The sequence below is a fragment of the Ptiloglossa arizonensis genome, chromosome 14, assembly GCF_051014685.1.
Source record: "Ptiloglossa arizonensis isolate GNS036 chromosome 14, iyPtiAriz1_principal, whole genome shotgun sequence".
Lineage (NCBI taxonomy): Eukaryota > Metazoa > Arthropoda > Insecta > Hymenoptera > Colletidae > Ptiloglossa > Ptiloglossa arizonensis.
In genome coordinates this window covers 5021759-5035246 of record NC_135061.1, presented here as the reverse complement: position 1 = coordinate 5035246, position 13488 = coordinate 5021759, and the positions used below count along the sequence as shown (strand labels likewise).

Genomic DNA, 13488 nt, shown 5'->3' with positions numbered 1-13488 from the left:
ATATTTACAATTTCGAGAAAAAAGAAAACAAACACTAATGTTTTAAATGTATTAAAACTATTTCAATGTTTAAGTTAATGTACATTGTAACATACGAAGTAATGTCTCTTAACACGTAGAGAAATCAGTGGAAAAAAATATTTATACATCAAGTTCTTTCTATTAAATAAATAATAATAACAACTGTTCTTTAATTAAAAACGATTTGTGCTTATGGTCATTGTTTTGTTGAAATATTTAAATATTTGTATTTATCCATTACTTCATTAATAAAATGTAAACTCCCTAGTCCTTTTGTAGACACAGCCTCATACTGTAATGCTATTTCACCATGTTTTACTGTGGATCTGATATTTTTTAATAATTTTCTTGTTTTTTTGCATACTAATTTTTGTTCATTTGAACCACAAATATTACATTTATCTTCATCTGAGAAAATTACTATTTTCTAAAAATCTAATGGATCGTTGATGTGAGTTTTTACAAAATTTAATTTTTTCTTTCTACACACCTTACTAATACGTGGTTCTTTCCTGACTAACATTGTTTAATATTGTTTTTAAACAAATTTATTTTCCTGTTACTAGCTTTCATTCTGCTGCAATTGTAGGTGTAGTAAATAAATTTTCTTTTTCACTTCTTGCAATAAATTTTTTATCTCTTACACATAATTTATGTCGACCTTTCAGACCAACACTTATTTTCACTATTTTTGTATCTTTATACTTATTAACAATATTCTGAATACTGATACGATTTCTTTACACTAGTTCATCAAATTTTCGAAGTGTTTTCCGCTTCTCTAAAACTCAATTATTATATTTCTGCTCTCTACTATAATTTCTATGCTTTCAGTATTCATTATGGTAATATACTATGACTGATTAACAAAAAATGTTAATAATAAACGAAATGTGATAGGCATTGAAAATAGAAAAAAAATGTAGGCCGAGAATCCTCTCATTTTGTGGTTGTAATTGTAATTTTCCAATAGATGACAATTGTATAAATATTTTTTTCCATTGATTTCTTTATTTTATTAGGTTTTTTATTCTGTGTATCGTAATTTTTACTAAAACCTTAAAGAAAATTATATTTAAAAATTGCGTTAATTTCTTATGCCTTTATACGATTACTTTTTCAACTATTATATGAACAAAATTATTTCTGTTTAAACATATCACGGTATATGTCTACTTTTTTTTGGAAACTATAACATCGCTTCTTTTTGCATTTCCGAATTTAGTTATCGCATTTGTTATTCGTTAAATTCTATTATTATTATTAATAAATATATACACACATATATATAGTTACAAAATCAATTGCACACTCTTTTCCCGAATTGAATAACGCAGAAAATGTGGTAAACATAATTTATTCAATGGATAATCGTGAATAAGAATCTTGGTCACACGCATCACAATTAAAAACCTATGAAGGAGAAGATATAGCAAGATCTTGGTGATCATTACAACCAAAATGTTTATTTTCCGACTACGTTACGATAACGCAATTAAATTCATTAATCACGCGAAAAAAGTTACGAAAAGTACTGGTATTAAGTAAAGGATCAGTAATTTTATAAAACCATAAATCATATATGTACCAACAGATAACATTGTACAATAATACTCAAATTATTTACATAAGAGTAATGTAATAACATATAATCATGATTAAACAGTAATTATTGTTTTTACTTTCCTCGAATCTTATTTTTGCATATAACCTTTGTTATACATTATATAATGTTTAATTATTACACAAATTACATATATGTACATATATATGCATACGTATATACAGAAAGGATCATGCACTTGTACAAGTTATATTTCTTCTTTGATTACCAACAGAGAAACTGGTAAAGATACATTTTTACGGTATAAAAAGGTAAAACGACTTCTTATGATCCCAGTATTTTCGCAAGTGCAACGATGCCCTTGCAAGATGAAATTACATTTCTTTTGCAAATGAAACTATTTATTATTTTTTTTATATAAACCGATTCTTCTCTTACAGTTTGTACATAAAAGTATTAAAGTATCAAAAAGTGAATACTTGACTAGATATTTGTGTAAAAAAATATATGATTTCGTTTACAAAAAATGTGCGTCTTGCAGGTGGATTACTGCACTCACGAAAAAATTGATGTTATAGGAAGTTACACCTCTTTAAACCATTTAATATTTTCCTGTACCATTTTTATGTATCTGAGACCAAGGAAGAGACATGTCCCATTCTGTATACAAGGCGTTTCGTAAGGTGCATGTTTTCGATAAATAAAAAACTATTAAGTAAAAAATAAACTGTGCCTTAATTCTGTTACAAAACTTATTAATTTTTCAAAAATAATGTCAATGGAGTCTTTAAAAACAGTTTGCGTAAAATGACATAACGATATAAGTAAACCGCGTATATGATAAACTTTATGGCAAGTAATATTAATAGATCAGTTCATATTAATTGAACTTAATATTAACGTAACAGTAAGTTAATTGTAAATTGACGTTATTATATGACGTTATTTAAATATAATTTTATGTAAAATTCAAAATTATTGTTACACACTCAAAAGTAATAACTGACCGTACTGGTTTTATTAAAAAATATTTTGGAACGTCGACTATAGTATAAAATTTTCCACAACCTGAGAGATGAATGTATATTAAAAAATGCAATAAAAAATCGCATTACGCGATATACTTGATATATCAAGATGTGGTAGATACTTATGTAATTTTTATCATTTTTCACGCTTGCTAAATACAATACAATTTACGGAACACCCACATATACGCTGTATGCGCAAATATACATTACATACGTTTTTTTATATATCTATCAATGGCAGGCAATTTGTGCCATATTGGCCCTTATTTTCAATTCTCAGTTTTGCACGAAATAGTTGAGAATCTAAAAATTGAACGAAATATGAGCAATTCGCTAAATGTTTACTTTGTTCTCAGTGAATGTATACGACTTCAAAAGATACTAAAAACGTGTATTAAAAATAAGCAGTTGAGGAATGTAAAAAATTGTTCGCTATATTAGTCAAATAAATCATGAAGACAATATGTTATCAACCACAATGCGGGTTTCGTTACAAGTTGAACAAGTTAGATCCCCAGTGTCTTTTATAATTTGTAAAATGGCGGAAAATTAAAACTCTACTGTTTGGGTATCTAACATTGAACAAAAATTTGAAAATTGACTTGCAATTTTTAATTATACACCGCTCTTATTGATGAATGAAAATTGAAATTAAAAGCAAATTTAAAAGTTATTAGGTATGTACACCATCCATGTTAAAGTTATATGCTTGCATTTTCATTATTCTACTAGTTAAAATTAGACGCAAAATTTCAAAACAGCATTTACGATAGAATATATTTTAATGCAGCGAATACACGACAGTTTGTTCCGAAATTCGGCCAAAAATACATCTGTATATACTATATAGATATAGATATATATTAAATAAATAAATATATTTCCTGTCGGAAGTTGACTATCAAAATTATTCATACGCACTTTGGCGGAATAAAACAAGGAAATACAATCGTTAGTGCCTGTCGATGATCAAGATGATTCCGATGCTTCTGGAAACTGACGATGCGCTTTAAAAAAAAAAACCATAACTTATAATAATGTTTCGACATAAAATTGATTGCAATCGAGTTTATTGCAGCGAGTCGCTTTCGAGGACGAAAAAGTCTGTCTTTTCGTTTCGTGCGTTCATTATTATATTTTTGAAATTTTCGTATTTCAGTGATTGATTGCGTTTATTAACTATTTTTCGTCATTATGATGCATCCGCTTTACCGATCGATCGTGCAAGCGCGACAAACAGAAAAACATCTTTATCGTCCCTGTTGCACTCTTACAAGATTGTATTCTTTCTGTCCGTTGAAACCATCTTGTATACAACGAATCTTTACAAAAACGTTTCTTTTTCATGGGTAATCAGTTCCACACGCCCGTGATGATGGGACAAAACACGTCCCATGCAGCATGCAATTGTGTATCTTAAAAATAATAAGTAATAACAGATAATTACAATATTACACTAGACTTCTCCCCGCACATATCAATCTTTTTCTCGTCATTATCGTAATACTTAACAATTCACATTTTCTTTTTGACATACTACCACGTGGCCAATTCTCGATTCAATAACTTAAACAAAAAAATTCAAGTTTTAAACTAGCCTTAGGCGCATTGAATTCCACGATTAACAATTGTTAAAATTGATAATAAATACCCGAGTATTCTATTTGTTAAAAGCAACAGTTTGCTGCAGAGAGGAAGCTAAGGATCCTGAGAACTTAAGTTACAATTGCACATAAATTTTATGTCACGCATAATCCATACGATTAACGAGAATATAATTCCCACGTAACAAATCAGAAATCGCCTTGAACTTCTTAAAAGTTTGACAAATAGAAGTAGGCCACGTGTTGAATTTGGATGTATAAAAAAGAAAAAAAAACATAACATACATACGCTCCTATATAAATATTACATTACTTATTAAAATATGAACATGGCTCAGTGTATATGCAAGCTGTTCTATAAACCGCAGATCAAGAATTAGTAGTAGATTCGGTTACGAAGTGCATCTAATACTTTTCAAATTATGTAAATAAATTTTGGAAATTTGTAGGTAAATTTGAAAATATTCAATTGAAAGATCTCAGAAATAATAAGATCTTTAAAATAAAATTTTAAATATTGTAGTTTTCTAGAATTTAAGAATTTAAAATCTAATATTAACATGTTTGGTGCCACACTTCGATGACAAGTCTTTGTTTAGTTTTCTTGCTTGCAAATTTTTTTACTTTTTTTTGTTCCACAAATCAAGAGGAACACGATCAATTTCTGGCACACTTCGCTTATATGCTTACTATTCTTATGGTGAGAAATTGAAATTGTTTTGACACAAGTCAAAGTATTCGCAAAAATGGTGAATACAATATATACAACCATAGCATCGGAGTAGTTGTTCTTTCACTCGTAACTCTTTAGCAGACGTGTCAATCATACAATGCGCAATGATACATATTTGAATCAATTCACTTTTACATCAATAAGCTTAAATAGTGATTCATTGTTGATTCACCACAAATTTTTTACACATAATATATCATGTAGTTCTGAATAGTGCACATATAAATAAAAATAAAAATGATTTCTTTTATAACTTTTTTCATATTTCTGGCAGTATTTTCCTTCAATAAATAAAATTGAATTAGTATAATCACGAAAATTGCGCAGTGTAGTAGTTACGAATGTTTTAAACATTATGTCAAAGATTATAACATCAAATACTATTTTAAATAAAAAATTAGATATTTGTGGTACTTTCTATCTACAATATGCAAAGTAATATTATGTTAATAACAATATTAGTAATGATTGGTCTCGTAATCGATGCACTTTGTCGAATCTTCCATTAAAGTAGTCCTCAATTTATAAAACTTTTTTTATGTCGTACTGGAGTGAAGCCAAATGTAAATACAGGTGGCTACAAATTATTAATCGTGATAATACGATTTAATATTTAATATTAAACTTGCATGCGTGCTTACACACACACGCCACATACACACACTTGTACTGGCAGTGGGCATAGCTCCCCTCAATACTCTGGCATTATGGAGTTCTTATCACAGAGATATCAATTGTTTGGTACTTTCTTCCCCATCGATTCCACCTTTATAGTGGAACTGTAGTTGTTTATTCCAGTATGATCTGTTTCACTAAAATCGAGCCTCTTAAAGTAGTAAATACTACTCATCAGCAATTAAATATACATAATATTACTTTTTATGCTTTTCTGAGATTGTCGAATCATGGACTCGACTCAGCGCTTTTGTACTTGAAGCTAGTGTGTTGCTGTGTTCATACTTTTAGATCTCGAAACTTTAGTGAAACGAGCAGAATTTAACCATATATTCTCTTGCAATGAATGTTAAAGCCTCTTTCATAAAGGACTCTCATTTTGAAACCAGCAGAGTTTTATAAAAGTAGTGAGTAACAAACAATCAGTGAACACCTGAATTATTATTTAAAAAGGTCCCTTAATGTGAATAGTGATCAACTATCGAAGATTCCTATTACATACAAAAATTCAAATTCCGTCACGTTAGATTTTTTAAACAAATTAATCAAACTAAACGGATCAATATAATTGGAAAAATTAAAAGAATGAATTGTTACAAGATATTTGAATAAAATCACATGTGGCAGCAAATTAGTATTAACTTTGGTCTAGAACTAAAAATAATTATTTATGGAAAAGAATCAAAATTTATTGCATCTTTATTCTTTAGTCAAGAAAGAATCTATTAAACGTTTTGCTTCAACAACTAATACCAGTCTAACGACGACGAAATTGAGCAATTATGTGTTTTAATATCACTTTTATCGTATAATGGTAATTCGTCATTGGAAGCTTGTTAAACAAGAATAAAAATTATTTTTCAGACTGGTGTCAGTCTTGTTAATTTTGGCAAGAAATTCGGATTTTTGATTATTACGTGATTGGATACGATTAGAAAACGCTACGATACACAAAATACGTACAACGTCCAAATTTAATTCCCAAAATGGGAAAGAATAAATTGCCCAAAAAAACAATTCACTCTCAATGACAGTGGCATAAGCTCCAGAAAAATCGACACGATCAATCATTTGTTTTAGATTTCTTCACAGAAATTTTTGAACAAATTTCAAACAATTCGGTCTTTTGTTACATTTCTTTCTGTTTGAAACGATAAAAATTCAGTAATTAACTTAAGATAATTTGTTCGAACTCACTATTTTTTGTTTGAATAATGTAATATTCGAAAGATAATTCTTATGATGTGGTTAACACAAATTCAAAGAACGGCTTCGATCACATTCGTTCCAAGCCCTTCGATTACGATAATTTAATTGCGCCACAGCGATCCACGATCTTCATTATTTTAACATTAATCCATTGCAGTTAAACATATATATATATATACACATGTATATATATACACATATGCACGCGAGCACGCACACGTACACGCGCATCGCACACATCTGACGTACACGTACACGTACACGTAACGTGAAACACGAAAAAAATTACGCAAACACGCCAGCTAAATATCGAAGAAAGCAAAGCAAACGATGTCTTTCTCAAAATACAAGCCCAAGGATGTTCTATAAATGAAACGAAATTATTCATTTTTGAAAATTACACAATCCTTGGATTTGTTAATTTTAATTTTTGCGAAATCTAGAATTGGGGCTCCTTTCCAAAATCGTTAAATCGATTTCTCAGGTATTTTTCAAATAATTGTCACAACAAAATTACTATTTTGTGCCACTTTCAAGCCACAATTTGTTTACAATTGATGATTGTTCTCAAGTGTTGAAGAATACGTGCTGACGAACTTAAATTGTGCCACGACATTTATCCTGAGATACGTCTTAACAATTCTCGAAACCAGTCGAATTCGCGAAATAATGACGCGATTCATATTACATTTTACAGACAGTAAAATGTTCCAGATTATTCTTAAAAGTAGTAAAATTATTGGGTAAAATTATTGGACGTTCCTCTATTGGTTTACGGCTTGCGAGGGAAATGTTTCAGCATGATTTCCAACATTCTTCAAACTTTCACTATTTAAAACTATAAACAAAATGTATAAAAAATTACTGTTAATTCAATTGCTTAAATTATTTTTAAATATTCCATTAATAAAAAGAGAAAAATGAATTCAATTATACTTGGTTAAATCCATAATGAATATTTCTATTCCTTATATTGTTTCTAAAAAATCTTTGAAAGTTTGAAAAAATCTGAAATCTAACAGTGGCAGAAAAATATTCGACATGACAACGAAACTGTCTCAGATCGTAAAACTCCGCAGTGGAATTCCCCGGTAACGCAATCATGTTATTTCTGCAGTACAAAATGTCCTAATCTCTTACGGTTACTGATGGGCACTCAATTCTCTTTCCTACAAAGTTTACATTATTTGAACATAATATTTTTAAGATATTTTAATTCTTTAATGCAACAGTATTGAAATACTGAGTTTGCATTCAAGTTATTTTCCATGTGACAACTTGCTTATTTTTACATTCCAAGACTCTACGTTTGTTGAAACAGTACATTCAAAATTTTTTAAATCCTGAACAACTTTTAATGTAGTCATTGATCATTTTAGCCCATCACTACCATCAGTATGTATCTATCTCCAATATTTTTTTCAGAAGACTTGGGTTATGTCTCATCATACATAAAATTATCACCTATTCACCACTGATCTCTTCTAAATCTTCCACTATGAAGCCTTAGCAAACTGAATAACAGAATTCTGCCTTTGTGAAGCAATGAGGCCGCTCCTCTCACTCTCCATTGACTCTAAGATCATCTTGCACCGCTTTCTTGGTGGGAGGATTAATGTTTCTCGTACAGGAATTGCCAAATCAAGAGGATCTGGCGAAGGTACAGGACTCACAGGATTACTGCTTGGTGGAGTTAGAATTGGTTCCCTATCAACTCTAATTCCATATTCTCTCTGCCTCTCTTCCTCAACTGCCTCAAGCGCAGCCTCAACTCTCCTGCGAGCATCGTTCCCTGGTAAATTTAGAAGTGAAGAACAATCTCCAACAAAGTCATTACTTTGAATGCCAAAACTGGTGTAAGTCGGAGAAACTTCAGGGTACAGGAACGTATGGGACTGTTCAACAGGGATTGTGGGCATTGTCTGGAAGGCTCTGCCATCACTAGATACCACAAGTGGTTGTGAATACTGCTCTCTGGAGTACACATAGTATGGAAAGTCCCGTGAAGTGTTATAAGAAGCAGTGTCATCACTTGGCTCTTCAGTCTTTTGATTCTCCTTATCACTGGCAGTGTTTACACTGTTTGCTTGTGAGATCTCGATCTCTGGCTCAATTGGTGAATCCCGAGGAGAACCAGCGACAGAGGAGTCTGAGTGGGTTTTGATGTGCAGCTCCATTGTTTTCTTCGAACCAAAAGTTTCATGACAGAGTGTACACTTATAAACTTTTTCACCATAGTGGGCAACCTGAAACATTTACAGAAAATATTCTAATTAATGCCTTGTATCTTTGAATCACCCTGTACATGTATAACGCATATGAAAAAGGTTATTAAACAAGTTTTTTGTAGGGTAAATAGTGGTAATAAGTTAAAGTTTTGTGCAAATTTGATTAGTATTTATTTCATATTTAATTTTTGGTCCGTTAACTCCTCTTTTTTATTACCAATGGTATTCTCACTATTCAACTTAATAAAACAATTTTTTTTATCAGCATTTAATAATAATAGTAAAATGTAATTTCAGCAAAATATCAGCTTTTTATGTCAAATAATTATCAATACATGAATAAATTTTATTTAATAATCATGGGCTAGGTTCACATGGCAAATTAACTTTCTATCTGTAGATCCTTAATGCATTGAATTTTCTTTATACTTATACAAATAAAAAGTATTAGAAATTTCAAACTTCACCACTCTCCAATGTTTAGTGAGTGGTAATGTGCTCCATACAATTAAATAATACAATTGTATAATGATTGTATATGCACTTATATCAGAAATTATAACATTCGCTAATTCAAAGATATTTTAGTAAATAAACAATAAACAACCTGATGGAGCTTCAGCACATGGTTGTAGCCAAAAGATTTGCCGCAGATGTCGCAGGTGTACGGTTTTTCCCCGGTATGCGTGCGCGTGTGCACCTTCAATTGCTTTGAACAAGTGAATCCCTTGCCGCAGGCTTTGCAGACATACGGTTTTTCCCCAGTATGAGTACGCATATGAATTACTAACTGACCACTCTGGATAAACGTTTTCGAACAAACTGTGCATTTGTGTGGCCGTTCTCCGGTGTGAATTCGCATGTGTCTGTGCAGTTTACCGCTATGCTCAAACGCACGCTCACATACATCACACTTATACGGCCGCTCTTTCGTGTGGATCCGACGATGCACGCTCAAATTCTCTTTTACAGAAAATGATTTACTGCAATATTCACATTGGTACGGTTTCTCCCCCGTGTGCGTACGATAATGCCTTGTTAGCCGCGCAGGTACCGCGAAAGTTTTCCCGCAAATATTACATCGGTAAGGATCTTCGCCTTCCTTACCATGCGAGCGCAGATGGCTCTGATATAAGCTTTTCTGATCGAAGCTTTTTTGGCACAGCAGGCACTGGTACGACTTTTCCTCGACATTTGCCGACAGAGTTTCAGCACCACATGCTGGCGGTGAGAATACAGTTAAATCTGGACTACAAACGAGACTTTTCACCGGATTCACTGGTTCCGCTGTCGGCATTTCGTTACTGACCGACATTGTAGTTGTATTTGGAATCGATTCTGTTTGATAGTAACCTACCATTGTTCGTTGCGGACGCATGAATCTGAAATGAAGTAAGAGAAATTAGTTTAGTAGCTAACATCTCGTGAAACTTTAAAAAAAATATACAAGTAAAAATATTGAAGCAGTTACAAATCTTAAAACTAAATTTTTATACAAAAGCACTAATTCGAATTATTTGGCTAAATTAAAGAAATTGCAGAATTTTATAAAACTAATTATGATTATTACCATCTAAAATGTATACACAGTTTGATAATAAATTTTAGAGCGATATCAATACTACGTGTCGTGTTTCTAAGGGATGTAATTAAAATATTGAAAGTGAAAGTGGTACAATAATATAATATAATTCTGGAGGATAAAATATTCTGCAGTTATAAAAATCTATTAGGTCAACTAAGATCTATCAGAATACATTTTTATGAAATGAATTATTTTAAGAACCAAGAATTGATAAAAACATGTTTATTGTTGACAAATATTTAAAAGAATTCATATGTAATTAAAATATCATAACAGATTGGAAATTTTTCTTTAAAACTTTTAAAAAGTACAAATGATATAAAACACAACATTTCGAATATTATAATTCACCAAATTCCACTCGAAATCAAAAACACAAACTTCGAAATATCGTCGCATTGCTTTACCTGTACAATAACAATATCAACAATGCATATATTTAAACATTGGAAGACTTCGTGAGGTAGATCAACATGAGGTAGATAGGAAGAGGATACTAGGAACGTCGTCCTACGTGTGAACGCAACTGTGTGTAAACGCCTTGATTACGCGCCGGTCAGAATCGTTGGGGTAACACGGCTCACTTCACCCCTCCCCCACCCCCTCCACTCGCCCCTTTCAAGTCCAAAAAAACGCCCACGAATCGCGCGACGCCCCGTGCGTAGACGCACGCGCACACATCGCGCACGCATACGCATCCTGCAACTTCTGCCCGTCCCGATCCTACTGGGCCTATGATAAACCATGTATTATCGACTCATGAACCTGCCATGCTCGGAATTTTTTCATTTCTTCTGTCTATTTAATGGATCAAGAAACCTTCAGCTTTCTGGAATTGATGAATTAACACTGTTTTAATTATTTAAAAAAGAACAGGCGAAAAGCAATTTTTCTTGTTTGATAGAAATGATTAAAAATGATCGATAAAGAATAAATGGACAGAATTGAATAATAAATCAGATTTATTGAGACGATAATTTAATAAAAAATTTGCTCTAAAAGCGCCGATGAAATTTGTTCAACTAGTCAGCAAGATTTGTCGCATAAAAAGCAACAGATTATTTTATTGGGTTATTCAATAAAATTTCGATTTAAATAACGAATAATTGTTCAACTTTCATATCCTGAAGGCCTTTAAGAAATTAGTAGTTTTATGTTTTGTAAAATTTTTTCGATAAATATTATGAATTTTAAATAGAAAATTCTTAACACACGTGCGTAGAATTTAAATGTAACAGTTCTTTTAGTCTAAATAGGTACATAAGTACGGCGTATTTTGCACGTTGCTATCGCGAAAAGCACAAGAAATGACTTCGTTTGCGGAAATAAATGTTAATTATACAGCTGAAGGAATTGTTTACAATGTATTGCACAATTAATTTGTTAAGATATGACACGTATTGGTATCTTACGAGTTAAGCATCAATGGAATCCTCACGAATCTGTGCAACAGTCTTTCTTTAGACAGTATTACTCTAAATATATAAAAATAAAGATGGAAAAATATTGTACGCAAAATACTTTCATCGCTGAAGAGGGCATTAGATATGGTATACTAATTATTTTGAATAAATATTTTTATGAAGATTTTTCGATTGATTAAATTGTCATACCTATTATAAAGATATTTTCAAATAAGAATATAAAAAATAGAAAAATTTCGATATGGAAGAAGTCTACTTCAGTAGTAAGCTTATTGAAGAAGCCCGACGTTGTTCGCACGTTCCTACGAGGTCGTCGGTTCAGAATAGGTTAAGGCTGGGTTAAACCTGCACGCGCGGGTCTCTCTCCGGGAGGCAGTCGTCGTGGTCGGCGGTGGTGCAATGCCGCGCCGCGTCGCGGTAGAAACCGCTTGCCGCTGCCTCCACGTGTACTCGCCGCATTTTTTTATAGCGATCACCGACCTCGTGCAACTCGCCGCGCAGTAAGGACGTTGAGTTACATCACGAACTGTGATACATATCGTCTCTTCTAAGAGAATCTATTGCGATCTTTCTCTTTTCTCATGCAGATACACTTTTTCTTTCGTTTCTTTTCTGATTTGATAATACCTCAAGGGTATGAAAATACAATCGATCGCGAAAACGACGCTACGAGCGCGGCCGAAGTTCGCGGCCAAGGAGAAGACCATCGAATTCCATGTTCACAATACCTTGAACTTTTTTACCATTTTTCTGAAAACTTCACGAGGAAATTTGTAAGAAATTTTTGAGAACTGTGATCTAAATTTCAAAAAATTGTGAGTTTCTATTGATCTGTTTATCGAATCCTTTTGTGGAAATTAAAAGACACAGAGAGTTTAAATAACTTTTTTAAAGAATTTATTTCAAACTTCGTATTTTCGTTAATGTTCTAATATGTATATGAGACATATCAATAAATAAAGAATGAAGTATCAGTTACAAACATGGACTTCCAAACTCACTTCGTCGAATCTCCACAGAAATTTTAATTCCTAATTTACTCAGTCTACACCAGACACAGAAACGTCAACATCACCCACCTGTGTAGTTCCTGTTAGATCATTCCACAGTCGCGATATCCCACGTTGTGTCTCACCATCCTTTAGATAATCACAAATTAACAAAATAACTTGAAAAATCGAAGGGATGAACAAAAATGAATGCACGCATCTACTTTAACGCATGTCGCGTTTGTTTATCACTTCTTATAGCTGAATACCGACGAAAAACTCAAAGTCTAAAACCAAAGGACCCGCCTCAGGACACGGCCAATCGTACTGTGCAATGTTTACCGCCTGGCTGTGCCGAACAACGACGGAAATCATCGATCATGGCCGAAGTGCCGCGCTCGACCCTGCCCCTCCACTCTGACTAT

General features: G+C 32.2%; 1 protein-coding gene across 1 annotated transcript; it reads right to left on the bottom strand.

Annotated features, from left to right (window-relative positions):
• Positions 1–1101: 1101 nt before the first annotated feature.
• Kr-h1 (kruppel homolog 1) lies at positions 1102–13393 on the bottom strand. Its single transcript, XM_076326175.1, has 3 exons — positions 13154–13393; positions 9673–10447; positions 1102–9083 (listed from the first exon to the last, which is right to left on the bottom strand). Exons 2-3 carry the CDS (start codon positions 10441–10443, stop codon positions 8334–8336), a joined length of 1521 nt encoding a protein of 506 aa, XP_076182290.1. The 5' UTR covers positions 10444–10447; positions 13154–13393; the 3' UTR covers positions 1102–8333.
• Positions 13394–13488: the final 95 nt, after the last annotated feature.